The sequence below is a fragment of the Diaporthe citri genome (genome assembly GCF_014595645.1).
Source record: "Diaporthe citri strain NFHF-8-4 chromosome Unknown scaffold_19, whole genome shotgun sequence".
NCBI classification, from domain to species: domain Eukaryota; kingdom Fungi; phylum Ascomycota; class Sordariomycetes; order Diaporthales; family Diaporthaceae; genus Diaporthe; species Diaporthe citri.
The window spans coordinates 274,596-292,437 of NW_025064864.1; the positions used below are offsets into that span (position 1 = coordinate 274,596).

The following is a 17,842-nucleotide window of genomic DNA, read 5'->3' on the forward strand; positions in this document are numbered from 1 at the left end:
CGGGAACCTCAAAGCCCCGACCCAGGTACTCCAAGCTTAGGACGCACCACCCACTCGGCTTGCCTTTCTGGCTTCGTCCCTTCTTCGCTCGGTCGATGAAATGGTTTGTGTGGTTTTCTCGGATCAAGAGACGGAGGCATACATGGAGGTCGTGTCACATGGCAAGCACGGCTTTGAAGAGTCCAAGTCTTCTTCGCCCCTTCGATGACCGAGAGATGTGTCCCCTCTTCAACAAGTTCCTCATCTCACTTGTCCCTCGACCCCTGCCCCTAGGACAATGCGGCCCGTTATGCGGCCGTCTACACGTGATAATGGCCTCCTGCGGTGCAAGTATGTTGTGCATCGTTTGTCTTGTTGCTCTGGCGGTCCTAAGTGCGATCGTCTACGTGGCGGCTGTTAGGAGTTCAGTCGCAAGTTCCGAGAGGCATCCTGCCAGCGGAAACCTTTATGCGTGGCTCAAGACTTCAAAGCAAGGATACAAACCCGGAGCCTTCGCCCGAACTTATGAAACTAGAGATATGCTTAATGACATGTAACTATTGAGATGCTTCGGAGATAAGCATACCTTGCTCCAGACCTTGTCCCTGGCCCGGGGCGCTTCCATGGAACAGGCCTCGCACTCAAGACAAAGAGACAGCTGCCAGGACCCACAAAAGCCCGAGGACACGGAGAGAAGAGCCAAACAGAAGAGCCAATATCAGGTCATACCATGCGAGGCATTAAATCATCTTTGCGATCCTGCGTGTCATCTTGCTGTCTCGGAAACCTTCCTGTCCTAGCTCATCATCTGACCACACGTCGCCCAGCCCAGCCAAGTACAGTGGCTCCACGCATCCACAGCCTGAGCATGAACATGTTCGCTGCGAGCTTTGAAACAGCCAATCATCCGATTTGCAGAATTATGGGCTTGAATCAACTCCTCGGCCCGCTGCTTCGGGCATTAGATGCCAAGGCCCTTTCCCATGGTTTTGGCCCCTTGTAGGAACGCTTTGACTCCTTTTATAACACACCCTGTTCTGTTCTACGTATGTGAAAGTATCTGGTTGCCAAGGTATGGCAGACCGAACAAGCAGAAGAAAGCACCCGGAAATTCAAATTTGTAGAGGGTATCAGCCCGACCAGAAGTCGTTTTCCCCGGCCCGTTATGTGCAGCAGAAATAAGCTCAAATCCTTGGGAACTGTCCGCCTGGGACGTCTCACAGAGCAGGGGACACCCAGGCAGACACGACCACCACGAAACCGACAAACACACCAGCCGAGCTGACAACGCGCCGGGACCCGCCCGCAGTCACAGCCTGGGCAAGCGTCGCCCCAGACGCCGTACTCCCAGAGGGAGCGTTGTTGGCCTGCGCGGTAGACGTGTCCAGCGGGAAACGGTCCAAGAATCTGAACGTCCTGAGGCCATCCTCCATCTGCGTGGCCAACGTCTCCACGTCCGCGACATTGGTAATGACGCCCGGGGTGGTCGGGATGCCCGCCATAGCCAGCGCGGCCGAGCCCGTGCCGACGGCGCCGACGGGCTTGCCCCACCGGTAGCCGTCGATAAGCATCTGGCTGGGCCGACCGAGCGGGAACAATGTGTTCTGCAGGAAGGGCTGGAAGAGGCCCTCGGCACCCTCTGCCACCACGATGCCGTCGAAGCCTGAGGCGTCGGACTGCGAGTACGTCGCTGCTATCCCTTGGGTGAGGGACTCACCGACGATGGTGGCCACGACGCCGTTCTGAGATAGGCGCTGCTGGATGGCTGTCGCCTGCTGCACTGAGGCTGGGTTCGCGGTGCTCGCCAAGATCCCGACGGTCAGGGTGGCGATCGTGGGGAGTGGCACGCCAAAGATGTTTAGCCCGGTCGTCTTGTTGTCGTGGTAGAACGTCGGCTCCGGTGCTGGTTTTGGGATGGCAAGGGCGGTGGCGACACGCCCAGCGAGGTCGTTGGAGATCCGGTTGAGCTGCGTGACGATGTTCTGGCGCACGACGGGGGACTTGACGTTGCTCGTTTCGAAGCGGATCGCGTTGACGAGAATTTGCTGCTCCGGGGGCGTGAGCGAGTTCAGGAACAGGCGAGGCTGGCTCCAGTGGTCGTTGAAGCTCGGAGACAGGGCCCGCACGAGGTTGCCGCCGACTTGTCTCTGTGGAGATGTCATGAAACCCCGTCCCTGGGTTGCATTGGCCTGCATGGGGATTCCTCCGCTCAGCGCACTTGGGGTATAGGGGAAGATGTTCTTGTGGACGAAATTCTGACCTGCCCCGTCTCGGTTGTTGTTGTTCACTCGTGTCCGGGGCCTGTTGATGGGAAAGTTGCTCGAAATTAGCGTTACCATGACGGTTGAGCTGAGTATCGAGGTAAGAGAAGATACGGCCTGGCTGTTGTCAGCAGTTGTTTATGCGTGTGGCCAAAGTGTGTATAGCTTACCTTGTAGGAGAGGATCCTCGGTGAAGTCAATGCCCCGAACGATGTGCCCGGGCTGGAACATGACTTGCTCCACTTCGGCAAAATAGTTGGTTGGGTTTACATCCAGCTTCATCGTGCCCAATACCTGGAGAGGTGCCAGTTCCTCGGGAAGGATCTTTGTAGGGTCAAGCATATCGAAGCCAAAGGCCTCGGCTTGGCTTTCGTCCACGATCTGGACAGCGAGGTCCCACTCAGGCCCATTTCCGGACGCGATCGCATTCCAGAGGTCGAGGCGGTGGAAGTCGGCGTTCTTCCCATTTAAGACCTGAGCCTCTTCCCAGAGGAAGCTTGCCTTGCCCTGCTTTGACTTCCAGTGCCACTTGATAAGTCTGGAAGTGCCATCATCGGTGACCATTCGGAAAGTGTGGACTCCAAAGCCATCCTGAAGACTGGTCAACATCTCTTTAAGCACAAAAAGATAACTACACCTCTGAGAGACTCACCATGTGACGGTAAGAGCGGACGATGCCGAAACCGGACATGGCCCACATCAGGGTGTGGAGGGTAGACGGCTGAGAACTGAAGAAATCCCACGCAGAGTCATGAGCGGTAGCAGCTTGAGGAATTTCGTTATCCGGACTCGGCTTCACGGAGTGGACGAGATCTGGGAACTGAATAGCGTCCTGGATGAAGAAGACCGGGACGTTGTTGCCAACAATGTCTGAGAGCTGTTAGTGGGAGATACCGAGTCGTTCAGTGTGCTGATATTCTCACCGAAATTGCCCTCGTCTGTGTAGCTGGATACTGATGTCAGCCTCTTGCACATGTCAATCGTTGATGCCGAGACTTACAATCGAGTGGCAAATCCGTGTACGTCCCTGGCCAGGTCCGCACTGCCCCTTGAACCAGCCACCGTAGAGAAGCGCACAAACGTCGAGGTGCGCTTTCCTTGCGCGCTGAGAAATGAAGCAGAGGTAATATTACTCCAGTCGCCATTAGATGTGAATGTACCGAATGCACCGGCACCACGGGCGTGCACAGCTCGTTCGGGTACCTAAAACTGAGAATCAGATATCGAGAGCCGTCTCTCCACCGGCTTGAGCTTTGCCTACCCTCTCGTGATCAAAGTGCATGATCTTTTGGCGGAGCATGAAATCTTCCAGGACCGTGGGTCCTCGAGCACCAGCCCTTAAGCTTGCCTGGTCTTCTATGGGCCCACCGGCATCCGAGGTCAGGAAGGCGCCCGTGTCGTCTATCGAGAACTGGTCTAGGAATTCCGCGTTCCCTCCCGGGGGCGCTGACTGAGCTTGTCTCGCGCGGAGTGTGGCTGGGTCGCTGTTGCCATCCATCATGGGGCATACAGAAGACCCTAGGGTCGCGAAGGCCACGACCACGAGCCATAACGTTGGTCTGCACATCTTGTGTTCTGTTCGAGGCAAAGGAGGGTGTCTTGGAAACGGAAACGACAGGCGGGTGTTACTGGCATGTCCGCGGGTGATATCAAAGGGTCAACCATCGAAAATGATAGACAGAAAAGGATATTAAGACAGACCGATGCATAAATATATACCGTTAGAGAAAGCGAAGATCGGTCGAACGCCTAGAAGCATCCCATATGATTTGATGTCACTATGTGCCTGAATATTGCAGGCTAGACCCATGCGGTGTCGCAGCCATCTTGCAGACTGACGGCGGGTTTCGATCCGAGGAGAATTTTACGCGCGTTTGGACGTGTGATTGAGCGACCAAGGCGATAGTCCGTATCAGAGGATACCCTTTTCTTGCGCATCCGTATGGGAAGGTTGGCGTATTCACTGTCAATGGAGAGCTTTATTTCGTTTCCACCACGGTACCAAATGGCCTCTCGTCTCATGTTGCTGACCTTTCGTTTCCACCTGCAAATCTTCCGTCAGGCCACCTAGCCAGTAGTTAGGAGGCGAAGAGATGTAATTCGTCCGTGACATGGTCTTGAGACCTGAAGATCTTAAGTCTTGGCTTGGTTGACACATCGGATAGAGACATGTACGACGGCTACTGTGAGAGATTCGAAGACTAACCCAGTAAGTTGATGGATCAGTTCCTAGGCGCAAAGTACTTGTTTACAGGCAGCCTGCTCAGAAACATGGGGCCCCGGGTTCAGGGATGGGCGGGATTGCGTGCCTGGAGAATTCGATATTCGAAACAGTGCCATGCCAAAGGTCTTAGAGGTTGGCGGAAGAGCTTCCTGTGACACGGATCACATCAGGCCACACGGAATCACATGATTCAATCATTTGGTGACGCGTGGACATGAACCACGAAGGCGGCTAAAGACGTTTTGTTTGTCACCGTTGGAAAGCCGCAAGGGTGGCCAGTGTCAGAAGAGTAGCGATAGCAGCAAATGAAGTTTCTGATAGGAAGCCTGGGAAATTTACTGACAATCTGGGGATTCGCCACAGAATTAACGGACTTGAGCAGCTTGTCAGGGCAAAGATTTGTTCACAGCTGCTGAGGTGAAAAAAAAAAAAAAAAAAAAAAAAAAAAAAGGAAAGAGTTCAGTGAAATCGAAGCGGGTTACGTGGTTAGCTTGGCTATATCAGCTAGCCGCCAAGGCTGGGGGTCAACTGAAGCTTGCCAAGCCCACACAAGCTTAAGCTTAAGCTCTTTTGTTCGTGCACGCGACCTCCCTCAAGACTCGGAAGACGCCGAGTACACCCGGAAAGTCACTGATGGTTGGCGGAACGTTGTTGGCGTACGGCATAATGTGTCTCCCACTCGGAAGATTCCAAACGCTAGCGTCTTTCTTGGCCCATTGGATTCCTCCCACAGGGGCATGTCGCTGAAAGAAAAGCATGCCATCGGGAGCCTCGTAAGCCCTGCATGACGGCACTCTCACCGATTCCAAATGCACCCCTTTAGTAGCCTCCTCTTTCCCTCCCAAAACTCGTGCCGGGATGCCTTGAGTGCTATAGGCAAATCAGACCCTGTCCTGGCTGTGAGCACAAGGGGACATGGTGCACCCTTTGTTTCGGCCTGAACACTGCCTGTTCCCCGAGTGCTAGGTTGATCCCGTGCGGCTCCCCGTTCATGACATCGGATAACATCTGAAAACATGGGACGAGACGAAATCAGTGTAACCGCCAGGGTCAGCCTCTTCCATATGCCCCCCTGTCCACAAAACCGAGCTGGTTTGTGTGTCTCTCGATCCCACCGAATTCATCAGAGCGCTTTTGGGACGGAAGCACCGTCCTGTGTAGAACATATATAACGTGGAAAAGGTCAACGTGACGCCTTGAGATCAGTGTATGAAAGGGAGAGGTGATGACTCGAAGCATGTGACTTGGCACAGCACTTGCTTCACCAGCGGGACGGGCGTTCAGAACCGTCACCTGGTTCCTCTGGCCTGCTCGCCCGGAGAGGTGGCCGGCATGCTGGTTGGTTTAGGTGACCAGAATGTTGCTTCACTCTACATGATTCGCTTGCAAGAGTGAGTGCTGTTCTTTATAGCAAATTTCGTGGCAAAGACTAAATGGGTCAAAGTGTTTCGCAGATGCACGAGTGGTTGTATATCAAAGGGGGAGCTAGATTATGCCGAACATCCACGGGTGAGTATGACCACAGGAATGGATGACTGCCTCCAAGATAGAGTTCTGCCCGGGCACAGATCATAATCGCAGCGGCGGAACAGACAGCCCAGAAATAAATTTCGCCTTGTGGATGAACAGTGTGATATCGCCCGAAGCCACGATTTTCTTGATTTGGAAAAAGAACGTCCGGCATGTATATCGTAGTTCCCACTGCAGCGAACGATGCTTTGCTTACTTATTGTTGTTCGTTGTTCGTGAGGAACCTAGCATACAGTTCGAATCATATCAGTGAGAAATTAGCAGTAGAGTACAAAGGTAGACAGCAACAACTGTTATAAATCCCTTACCAGCGTCCTATTGATCCTGCCCTTTACTATATAACACTCTACCTATTAGACTTCAAACACCTTTTTATTGTTGTTTTTCAATGCCTTGAATATGTTTTTCTTTCGGGAATAAGTAAAGAGAGAATGGAATGGAAATCAAGGTAGAGGTAAGCGGAAAAGTTGAAACAAGGTATTACAATAGTTGCTACTGTAGTGGAGAGAGATCGGAGGGGAGAATCCAACTGTGAAATCAGGGAGGAATCCATGCTACTTTTGTTGAGATTTCGCGTCTGTGAATGTGGAAAATTATCTTGAAGTGTGAGAAAGAGCTCATGGTCTGTATCTCCCTATAGGACGAACACGCACTGCTCGCCTCACCTCCGAAACTCTAACACCTGAGAAACAGAGAGCGACCTGCGCGTGTACATGTTGCTCAACTGACAGAGTCAGGAATGATTAGTGTTCATGCCGACTTGGCACCCGTTTCTGACAGCACACAGCACCGCGTCTCAGGGCGCTTGTGATATTCCTGTGTGAGCATTGGCGTCAGCAACCGGTCAGGATCCGAAGGCCTTCGGAGGATATCTGTGTAGTGTATTATGCCCACTAATGAGGAAATCGCCCACATTAGGGGCGCAAGAAGCTTCCAGAATATCTCGCATTTGTCGACCTCGAGGTGTGCGGGAGAGAGGCGGAATGACCGACTATCTTACGAGGCTTCTCATTCTGTTGGATTCTTTCTTGGATAGATCAGTAAAGTAGTCAGGGGCGATTCACGGTCTATGGTACTTTGTTCAAAGACTTTATATGTGTGCTACTATTTCTTCATCTGGTTGATTTATAGCTTTTTCCTTCTCTTAAGATCAAGCAGTCTTGATCATTTGTGGCAAATGACAACCACTGTGTCTCCAGGCAATCAAACCCTTGACGGCATTAATTTTTGCATGCCGTTCTAAAATTGACACTCTTTCAAGCACAAACCTATATATGGGCCGTCTTATTTAAATCGCCGAGTACCTATTAGGTATGGACGGATTGGTTCTTAGCACAAACGTTGGAAATTGGCTTACCGTCAGTCATCAGTGAATCCTAATCTCCTGGGGCTTTGGGCGTTTCGTTCCGAATGCGGTATTAGTAAATTGTCGGACAAGCACATGTCCACGTGCACATCTCCCAGGAGAAGCGCGTGCTGTGCGGCGAGTTCGCTACCGTCCAAGTGAGGTAACCTAAAGCACCTTAAATTAATTCGACAGCAGGCCCACGTGGTGTGTACTACGCAAGCTCGGCAAGGAACTTCTTGAGACCACCTTGGCGACGCCACTTGTAAATCCTGGCTGCGTTCAGCGGGAATTATAATTTTATTATTCCCGGGATGCTTTGGATCCCGGATTTGTTCCTCTGCCATGAAAGAGAAGCACCTGATAGCCGCCCAAGGTCTAGCAGCGTTGCTCGCAGAGTGCTTGTCAAATCTCAACTATCGACAAATGGCTGATCCGATATAACTACAACGTTGACTTGGGAAACAATGAGTAACTATGGCCAGCTCAGAAGGATCGTTAGGGTTCAAGTGGAGATATGAGGACAAGCTTTCTGTTAAGCATTGCCAAGTCATTTAGGCAGGATGGCCAGGCTTACGGCAAAGCGGCAGAGACGTAGGGGACGCTAATGTGGAAAACCAATTCATGACATAGACGACAGGTTCATCCAAGCATTGACCTGCCGTCTGCGTCCTAGAGTTCAATATGATCTACCGCTAACGGGGTCGAGGCGTCGTGCTAACATGGAACGGTTGGCCGATGCTACCTCGCTATCAAACCAGGTGCATCCTCAGCGTCTCAATAGGGACTGTGGGGAAACGCGTTCATCACAAGAAGCGCGTGCATTCTTATCTCTGAGCACGCTGCAGGGGAGAGAGGGGGGAACTAAGATCCATGATGCCTTGCAGGCAGACGAGGGGAGCAAATAACACCAGGAAATAAGGTAATGGATGCATGAGAGATGTGCCTGCACGAGGTATTTCTACTTCGCCGTCCGCACCGGAAGTCTCACACTTGGGACTAAGTCAAGTCACTCGTTGACCGACTGTAAGTCGTCTTTTTCATTCTTGTTGCTTGAGACGATGCTCTATCCTAAGCTCATCCTCGCAAGCTGCGCTGCTTCAGCAGCAGCCTATGCGCTCACTGGTGCTTCTCACTCGCTACATGAGAGGAGGTCCGAGATACCAGATGGGTGGACGAGACGTGATGCTCTGGACCGACGAGCAGTGCTGCCCATGCGCATTGGCTTGAAGCAAAGAAACTTGGACATGGTGTCGGAATGGCTCTCAGAGGTGTCGCACCCACAATCCAAGAAGTACGGCCAGCATTGGTCTGCAAAAGAGGTTGCAGAAGCATTTGCTCCGAGGTACATCACGAACTGCCCATCTAGCCCTTCGCCTGCCGGACTGATTCTGAGATTTGGATAGCGACGAGACGGTCGATTCCGTGAAGTCTTGGCTCACTTCTGCGGGAGTAGCGGCAGACCGCATCAAGCATACCCAAAGCTTGGCTTGGCTTGAGTTCAATGCCACAGCCGACGAGGCCGAACAACTGCTGAATACGAAGTACTACGTTTATGAGCATGAGAGCGGACAACCGCATGTGGCCTGCACGGAATACAGTATCCCATCCTCTCTCAAAGAACACATCGATATGGTCTACCCCACCGTACACTTCGATGTCAAGCCTCGACCTCAGTCTCATCATGACACAGGAAGGCGTGACATGACGAAGCGCGAGAAAATCCCGGGCCTGTACAAGGGCCTCGGTGCGCCTGGATCCGGATCTCTTCCCAAGGGGGGCTACCGCATCGGTAGCCACCACAAGAGCATGTCCGACCTCTCGACTTGCGACGAGTTCATCACCCCAGACTGCCTGCGTGCATTGTACCAATTCCCTGCCAACCGCAAGGCAGTTCCTGGGAACAGCTATGGTATCGTCGAGTACACACCACAGGCCTACGTGCCGTCTGACCTAGACTTGTTCTTTGCAAACTTTAGCCGCAAGGCTGTGGGCGTACGGCCTATACTCGACAGCATCGATGGCGGTGTGGTCCAGCAGACAAACATGAGCTTCAACTTCAATGGCGAAAGTGACCTGGATCTAGAGTACGCGATCGCACTCGTGTACCCACAGGAGGTGACCCTTTACCAAGTCGGCGACCTTGTGGAGGGCGCCTCGTTCAACAATTTCCTCGATGCTATCGACGGATCCTACTGTACATACGAAGGCGGAGACGATCCTACCCAGGACGGTATCTATCCCGATGTCCTGCCAATGGGCTACAAGGGACCCGAGAACTGTGGCGGCTTCGCGGCGACCAAGGTGATTTCCACCTCGTATGGTTACAATGAGCACGACCTTACGCCGTTCTATGAGATGCGGCAGTGCAACGAGTACGCGAAGCTCGGCATGATGGGCATCAGCGTCCTGTACAGCTCTGGAGACTATGGCGTCGCCGGCAACGGCGGCCAGTGCATCGACGGCCCGGGCATCAACGCAACGTACAACAACGGCACTAGCGGGCGCTTCAATCCTTCTTTCCCTGGAGCATGCCCGTACGTCACGAGCGTCGGTGCCACGCAGGTCAAACCGAATGCCTCCATCACGGCAGACCTGGCAACGGGTGTTCAGCCCGAGGAGGCGTGCGAGACGGTCATCTACTCGGGTGGAGGCTTCTCTAACGTCTTCCCCCTTCCGGACTACCAGGCCGATGCGGTTCATGAGTGGTTTGCTGATTATCCGCCTCCATACGGTGCGGACAGGTTCAACAACAGCCAGCAAACGCGTGCTTTCCCGGACATCAGCGCGAACGGGTGAGCTCTCCGATAACCCCAAGTCTTTTTCAATGTCTCCCTTTCATTCATGGCCATAACACCGCAGGCTGATCTGAGCGTGCTACTCATTCTAGTGCCAACTACGTGATCGCAATCGATGGCGAATTCTCTCTTGTCTACGGCACCTCGGCCAGCTCGCCGACTCTCGGCTCCATCCTCACTCTTATCAACCAGGAGCGTCTGGCAGCTGGGAAGAGCAGCATTGGTTTCATCAATCCTGTTGCCTATGCCAACCCAGACGTGTTCAATGATATCACTGAGGGCACCAACCAGGGGTGTGGTACCGAGGGCTTCTCAGCTGCGCCAGGCTGGGATCCGGTGGTGAGTGATCCTACGATTATCAGTGCTTGATGGTGTGGCCCTGATACTAACAGGAGTCTTGTCAAACACAGACTGGCTTGGGCACCCCGAACTACCCCAAGATGTTGAAGCTGTGGCTATCTCTGGATTAGAGTGTAAAGCCAACGGCGGACTCGAGGACCAACCTGAGAACACATCTAATGGTAATAAAGCACCAGAAGCATATCTGTGGACACAGGATACTACTAGCTGTGTTTTGGAATTTAATAATATGTATTTGACTGTAAATGAGGCTTTGGATATTTGTGAACATCTTGATGAGGACTCTGGTATCTTAGATTGCATCCGCAAAGACCACACTCAATTCCTTGGAATAAATAGTACGTGACTTTGTTCCGGGTGATCGGCACGGTAAACGCAGCTCTTGGACCTTTGAAAAGTTTCCCCAAGCTGTAGGAATAAGGTGGGAAGTCTTTCCTTCAACGACAGTACTGGGGCACAATGTCGCAATGCTACACAAACGTCTTGGTGAAAACTTCTAGTTGTGCAAAGAGAGCAGAATTAGAAGACCAGGGACAAAGATACTTGATACTGGAAAATACAAGTACAAGTAATTGAGATCCTCCATTAAGCTGAATTTCGGGGGTTCCGTCCTCAAACGGCGCACCATACCTCCAGACGATCCTGCTCTGGGGACAGCCATCGATCCCAGTGTGGCACAAGCAGAACAGGAACCGAGTCACCCAGGTAAACCAGCCATGTATGTCATCCCAAATTGGGACTCTGAAAACCAATCCAGTATATGTGAATCACAGTCTCCACAGTAGTGAATCACATCTCTATTTTCCATGGCCGCTGCTTGTGGGAAACCCCAAGCAGCAAGTCGAACGCACATCGAACAAAAGTTTGCAGAGGAGGATTCGTCCAACTTCAGATTAAAGTAAATCGAAGTACCTCCGAAAGCAAAGATTTCGACAAACTGCACAGGTGGTACGCTAGTTTAAGCCTAGGCAACCGCACAGAGTACGTTTGTTTGATTTCCCCAGGCGGCGGCGGGTCAGATCTCGACGCACCCAAGCCCTGCCACCCCGTAGGCCTGGACAGTCGAGACCAGACTTCCGACCGTTTTCCTTTTCCCCCACCATCTTAAAAGCTCTTCCTGGAGGCGACAACCACAAACGCCGCCTCCACCTTCCCTCGACTGCTCCAGCTCCCCCGCCGCACAAAACGAGCAGCGACCAATTGCTTCTGAGGAGCAGACACAAAACAAGTCAACCACTCATACCGCACATTTTCGCATCTCAACCTCAGAATCATGGAGGTGCCCATCGGTGATGGCAGCCCCGCAAAGCGCGAGCTTGTCATCTTGACGAAAAGCGACCAGATCACATCGCAGGTGAGCGCTCAACACCCTTCGACCCCGTTGGTGATTCTGTGAACGTTTGCTGAGCCCCAAAAGACCAACACTACCATAGCGAACACATTCCACCAGTTCCCCAACCTTCCCAAGGAGCTGCGGCTCAAGATCTGGGAGCAGGTCATGATCGAAGCGCGTCCCAGTCGACGAATCATTATCGACGAAGGCCGAGTCGTTCCATTCAAACAGCTCATCAGCCCTCTTCTGATTGTCAATTACGAGTCTCGAACGTGTGCTCAAGCCTTCTACAACGTCAAACTCGACATCTACGCTGTTCCCCCAGTTACCCAGGACCAGGTCAAACATTTGGACAAGCAGAAGAATTGGAATCGGATCGAAGGCTCGGAAAGGGCTGTGGACGGAAAAGTCCACGGTTACAATGACGAATGGGTCGAGAACGAATTCGAAGAGCAGCGGCAGGCCGTACAGTCGTCATTCGGCTCTCACTACGACCCGGAGGAGCGGGACTATGACATCGACAAAATTAACAGAGACGAGAAGGAATACACCGTTGATTTGGAAGATCACTGGTCTGATTTCGTGAGAGACGAGCTGCGTGTCCTCGGAGCAAATTCTATTCGCAAAGCCGAGGCGTCGGGGCCCACCACGGGCGCGTTCTACATCAGCCCGGAGCATGATGTCTTCATCACCGACTACGACTGCACAGCACACTTTTCGATCGACAGTGCTTCGGGGATCCTAGGAGAAGACTTCCCCAGTATCCAAGATATTTCGTGCCGTCACATCTCCGAGAAGCTGCCCGCTGCTATATGCCAGAGAGTCTCGACCCTAGTCCTCGTCAGGCTTAGCCACTTCTGGCACATACGCGATGCCGAAGAATTTCACTATGAAGAAAGGCACTGTGTCTTCGCGGATAACAAAGCCGTCCGAGCAGGTGGTTGGAAGAACGGATTTGATCGTGAGTTCCAATCCGGATGGCGCCAGAAGCAATGGGAAACGTGGTGTCTGAAGTCTCGGACGACTTGGAAAAAGAAAACCTTCCCGAGTGTTCAGGCTCACTTCGTGCTTTGGCACTTCGATTACGGTCACGAGAAAGGCGCCTTTCTCACCAAGTTGACGAAAATGAACGACGTCGAAATTTCTGAAGGTTTACAACTTTGGGAAAAGGGTGAGTTCAACAGGAACGGGAAGGTCATCCCAGGGTTGAAGAAGAAAAAGTGCAGATTCGGCACTGAGAAAGCTGATTGGGCGCGTGATCTGATGGCACATTGGGACATCAGCAACTGAATAATGGCGACCAGAGCAGGAAAGTAACCCTTCGAAACCCTTCAGGAAACTCCGCTTTCATGTCTGTCATCCTTTTACAACGGCCACATGGAGGCATCCTGACATTCCTGGCAGGAGTTTTACCTTGGTACTCGGTGGGCGAGCCGGGCTCATGCTATTGGCCGATGTTATTCTCGGGGCGTAGATGTGATGGGTACGGAATGATGCGGTTTGATGCCACAAGCACTGGTCGTCATCATGCCTGAAGGCTCAGGTCGAGGACCTATGGCTAGGTGAAGGAGACTGATTCTCGAAGTCGCTGAAGTGTTTGCGGCCAGTGCCCACAGCGCGAGGCAGGTAATCGGAAGGGAGGTATGAGCTGTGGTACACAAGGCATCTCGGTTTAATATTTCGTGCCGGGTGCTCGGGACAGAGCCATGGGAAGCAGCAGGCAAAGAGTCGTGGGCCGGCTCTTCAAGGTCTGCTTCGACCACGCAGAACCGCATGATAATAGAGCGCAGTACATAGAGATAATACTCTTGCGCAGTGGTTCCTGCATTACTCTTGTTTCTATGCTCCAAATTTTAATTGTCTTGTTGCTTTGGATGTGGCCGTCGTCTGCCTGTGATGTCTCGTTTTGCCCCGAATGTACCTGGCTAACTATGTCTGTAGTGCACCACCGGCGGCGCTTCACTGCCTCACTTGATGTTCGACATGGCTGTTCCCCAGTGCAAAACTTTCGGGAGAAAAACGAGCTAGGTGTGGTAGAGATGTGGTCAGAATTGATGGCTATCCCGCGTTGTCTTCCATACGCACGTCAACTCCCGTCCCTTCGGTGCCACACTGGCGACTTCGTCGGTTTTCAACTGGGCCACGGGGTCTCGGACCAATTCATACTCAGCTCAATACAATATCGTGTCTCTTGTAAAAGATTAGCGCAATTTCAGGCTTCTAATTTAGAAGGACTTTGTGCCCAGCTAGTACTATTCGCTTCCTGGATGGTCTATGCCGCTGGTATCAATGTGCAGAACCCGAAACGAGTTTATCCCCTCTTCGCCATCATGCTTCATGTACATCGTGAGTGACAAAAGAATTTGAACGTGCAGTTCGAACTTGACCGAGAGTCCCTAACAAGGACTACACCCTCAGTCCACAGGAGGCTGAGCACGCCGCCTTGGTGATCTCCTTAGACTCACCTCGTCTCTCCGGGACGTTCGTATTTCTATTATGCTCTCGTCCCCGATCTGAGAAAGACTCGTATCGCCATTGGGGCCGACCAGCTGGTCTTCTTCTATCCAGCCTGCCTCCACTGCGAACTCGACCACGTCCTCGGCACTCGAGAACGACAAGATCTCAGGTGGCGCTTCAGGGTTGAGATGTGTCCAGAACTCATGTGACTCTCGTCGGAACAACGCCAACTCCTTCTTCCCGCCTTTGAAGTTCTTGACGAGGTATTCGTACAGATATGCTAGCCACAGGACGTTGGTGTATGCATGATGCTGCTTCCATGATATTCGTCCGTTGACACCCTTCTCGTAGGGCTTGTTGTGTGATTTGGGCGGTAGGCATACGCGGTCGCCTTTCAGCAGATATGAGCGCATCTGTCGGTAAACCTTGCACTGTGCCGCGTGGGTGCTGATGAACAGGCTCAGGTCTTTCTCCAGGTCCTGGGCGATGGGCCGGGCGGAGACATCTTCGATATCTTCTGCCCGCGAGAGGCCGTAGTCTAATATAGTCACGTCCAGCCCCGAGTATCCGAAGCGGCATGGAGACCTGTCTGTTTTCGCCTTTGGGCTTCTGACCTCACGGACACAAACGTTTCCTTCATGCAGATCGCGATGCTGCACCCGAGTGTCAGTACGGTACACAACTTGCAGGGCAGTCACCAGGCCATCTTACCTCAAATCTCACCAGGTTCTCGGCCCGCGCGAGTGCGACTGCGACGTGCAGAAAGATGTCCCATATCTGATCAACGGAGAGAATCTCCAGATCCTCGAGTGCCGTCCCAGCATCACCCAGCTCGACAACGAGGAACTTGGTGTCGTTCAGGTACCGGCTCGGGGACGGGTAGAATTGCAAGCGATCTGGGTCCTTCCGCTTCATCTTCTTGTGGAAGGTCTGATGTGTTTCCAATAGGGCTGGCGTGGCCTTGCCCTGAACAGTGTATCTCTCCTTGTAGATGACAAACCCTGGAATGTCCGCCAGGAGCTCCGAGATGTGCAGCTCTCCCGCCAGGTCATCTCCACTGTGGGGCTCCTCGTCGACAAGTCCAGATTTCTGCTGTGCTTTGGTCTGCGGCTTTATCGGCGAGTCCAGCCGTATCACCTTGATAATGCTGGTTCCTCGGTCGTTTGTGATCCGGTAGACTTCCGCATAAGATGCCTCGGCGATCTTCTCGATCCGGTCTCCAAAGGGGCAAACGTCCTCCCATGACAGCATTTTGGAGTCCTCCTGGGTATCTAGAGGTGTGGGAGCCAGGCTTGGTATGTCTGGTTGGTTGGGTCTTCTGGGAGTCTGTGGTGGCTGTGGCGAAGGCGCAGCTGCTGGCGGGGCGGCCTTTGGCTTCGCCGAGGACTTGGTCTTCTGTCCATCATGGATTGTAACATCTTTGAGCTTCTTCGTGATCTTGGTGATGGTGTCATCTGACTCCGTGCTCTTCGAGGTGGTCGTGCTTATGGAGACGTTCACGTCCAGCTCCGCCAAAGCCTTCCCCGGCCGGGGCTTCCTGGCCCGTTTGCCATAGGTTCGGACGGAGGTTCTTTGCGACATGCTGTCATCTACTGAACATTCTCGAGTGGGCAGGCTTGGAATGCAAGGACTGGATGTAGGTGCTGGAGGCGTCGAAACGGGTCCACGTGGAGTCGAGCCGGCTGGATTGGATGCATGAATGAGGTCTGCAGTTGAAGAGACGCGAAGTAAATATGACTCCAGAGTGTTGGCAGGGCAACTGTCCGGCGGCCCGATTATGTAAGACAGCCCCGGTCCGAGCCGATGACACCATTGGTGGCTCACCCCAAACCTTGAGGTGGAGCTGTGCTGCGCCAAGCCGAGCTTCCCCAATGTCGTCGGAACCTTGGAAGCTCGTAGGATTTTCCTCAACGTCGCCTCTTTTCCGACGACCCATCTCGCAGACTGCCCTCGTCGCGAGACACACCAGCCATGGCCAACCTTCTCAAGGATCTCCTCGGGGGAGGCAGCAAGTCTTCAGCATCGCCAATTCCTTCTGCTGACTCAGGTATGCGCACCCGCATTCAATTGACTTCCTGAAGCCTTCGTCCAGGGCTCCACACAAGCTTGTGCTGCGCTGACCTCCACCTTGGTGACAGACTTCGCCGACTTTGCAGAGGCCGCAGATCCCTCGCCCGCATTTACCACGCCGCTGGGCGGTGCGACGCTGGAGGCCAACGTCCCTGCTGCCACCAACCCTCCGTATACGAAATGGTACCGTCTCGATGAGCGATATACTCTGGCCGACTTCCGCGCCGAGGGAATTATACTCGTTTGTATCGTCTTCATCTTTACGCTACACGTCGTTGGATCGCGCCTCAACCGAAGCAAGGCCAGGAAGTGGGTCAAGGCGCACTCCAAGACCTTGGCTTCCGAGTTTGCTCTCGTCGGTTTCGGCAGCTCCCCAACCAGCGGCGGCAGCGGCGATGGCGAGACTGATTTCCTCGTGGCTGACCTTGCTGAGCCTGAGAAGGCGCTCAAGGAGAAGTCTCTGTTCGAGTTCGCTACCTATGCGACGGGTCGTCAGAACATTGCCTTTATGGATGCGAAGCTCAGCCTGATCCGCCGATTCAACCCGCTCGTCTCGATCGCTGAGTGGGCCCTCAGCCTCTTCTTCGACAGCTTTCCGACGCCCCAGGATACTGTGGAGGCGGCGATCTACCCATTCGACGGCAAGGAGGCCCTAACAGTCCCAGGTGTTCCCGGTGCCGCTGAGTTGAAGACCCAGAACACGAAGAGCACCTATGATGGATTCGTCTGGGCTATCGTCAACAAGGAACGTATGAAGCAGGTCCGAGATGAGCGCTTCGACGTCTCCCTCACGTTCACCAAGGACAACTCCAAGCTGCCCATCTGGTTGACTGTGATGAGCGAGAGCGCCGAGATCACCAAGGTTCTGCTCACAGACGAGCTTGCTAAAGCCGCCGAATCTGCTGGTGATCTGTTTGAGTATCTTATTGTCTCCGACCAACCCGTCGACAAGCCCAAGACGTGAGTTTCTGCCTAAGATGGACCATAACAAACGTGTCGTTCGCAGCTGACCCTTCAACAGGCTTGACGAGACCACGCCCAGGAAGCGCATCTTCCTCAAGTACCGCCTGCCATCCGACAACAACTATGAGCCGCTTCTGCCGATCTTCCAGCACTTCATCCGTATCGCCGACCAGCTTGTTAAGGAGGCGCACTTCCGCCCCGAGGTTCTCAAGAAGGTGAGGAGCGTCCGTGAGGACGTCGCCAAGCAGATCCAGAGGGCCGACTTGGAAGAGAAGAGCGAGGAGCGCAACTTCGAGCGCGAGAAGGCCAGGAAGGCAAAGCGCGACCAGGAGCTGTCGCAGCTGGACGCCAAGGGCCAGAAGAAGTACCTCGAGAGGGAGCGGGAGAAGGAGCTGAGGAAGCAGCAGAAGAAGATGACATCTCGGGGTTAGGCGCAGGTCTCGGCTGAGGACTGCTGTACGATGTTGAGTGTCATGGGTCGGGCTGACCTATGAATTCCGGATCTACCCAAAAGTTATCCAT

The 17,842-nt window shown here is 53.3% G+C and overlaps 5 protein-coding genes across 5 annotated transcripts; 3 read left to right on the plus strand and 2 right to left on the minus strand.

The window, feature by feature from the left end:
* Positions 1 to 1,196: 1,196 nt before the first annotated feature.
* Positions 1,197 to 3,807, minus strand: INS49_005659 (uncharacterized protein; the record flags this gene model as incomplete). The annotated part of the gene is made up of 7 exons (XM_043166438.1): positions 1,197 to 2,239; positions 2,316 to 2,357; positions 2,411 to 2,831; positions 2,893 to 3,110; positions 3,164 to 3,186; positions 3,241 to 3,443; positions 3,502 to 3,807. 7 exons carry the CDS (start codon positions 3,805 to 3,807, stop codon positions 1,197 to 1,199), a joined length of 2,256 nt encoding a protein of 751 aa, XP_043016999.1.
* Positions 3,808 to 8,971: 5,164 nt separating this feature from the next.
* On the plus strand, positions 8,972 to 10,607 carry INS49_005660 (uncharacterized protein; the record flags this gene model as incomplete). Its single annotated transcript, XM_043166439.1, has 3 exons — positions 8,972 to 10,134; positions 10,230 to 10,476; positions 10,548 to 10,607. 3 exons carry the CDS (start codon positions 8,972 to 8,974, stop codon positions 10,605 to 10,607), a joined length of 1,470 nt encoding a protein of 489 aa, XP_043017000.1.
* A 1,163-nt stretch (positions 10,608 to 11,770) lies between these two features.
* Positions 11,771 to 13,120, plus strand: INS49_005661 (uncharacterized protein; the record flags this gene model as incomplete). The annotated part of the gene is made up of 2 exons (XM_043166440.1): positions 11,771 to 11,851; positions 11,915 to 13,120. The coding sequence occupies 2 exons, from the start codon at positions 11,771 to 11,773 to the stop codon at positions 13,118 to 13,120; spliced, it is 1,287 nt and encodes a 428-aa protein (XP_043017001.1).
* Positions 13,121 to 14,244: 1,124 nt separating this feature from the next.
* On the minus strand, positions 14,245 to 15,868 carry INS49_005662 (uncharacterized protein; the record flags this gene model as incomplete). The annotated part of the gene is made up of 2 exons (XM_043166441.1): positions 14,245 to 14,940; positions 14,999 to 15,868. 2 exons carry the CDS (start codon positions 15,866 to 15,868, stop codon positions 14,245 to 14,247), a joined length of 1,566 nt encoding a protein of 521 aa, XP_043017002.1.
* A 390-nt stretch (positions 15,869 to 16,258) lies between these two features.
* Positions 16,259 to 17,751, plus strand: INS49_005663 (uncharacterized protein; the record flags this gene model as incomplete). The annotated part of the gene is made up of 3 exons (XM_043166442.1): positions 16,259 to 16,334; positions 16,426 to 17,317; positions 17,379 to 17,751. The coding sequence occupies 3 exons, from the start codon at positions 16,259 to 16,261 to the stop codon at positions 17,749 to 17,751; spliced, it is 1,341 nt and encodes a 446-aa protein (XP_043017003.1).
* Positions 17,752 to 17,842: the final 91 nt, after the last annotated feature.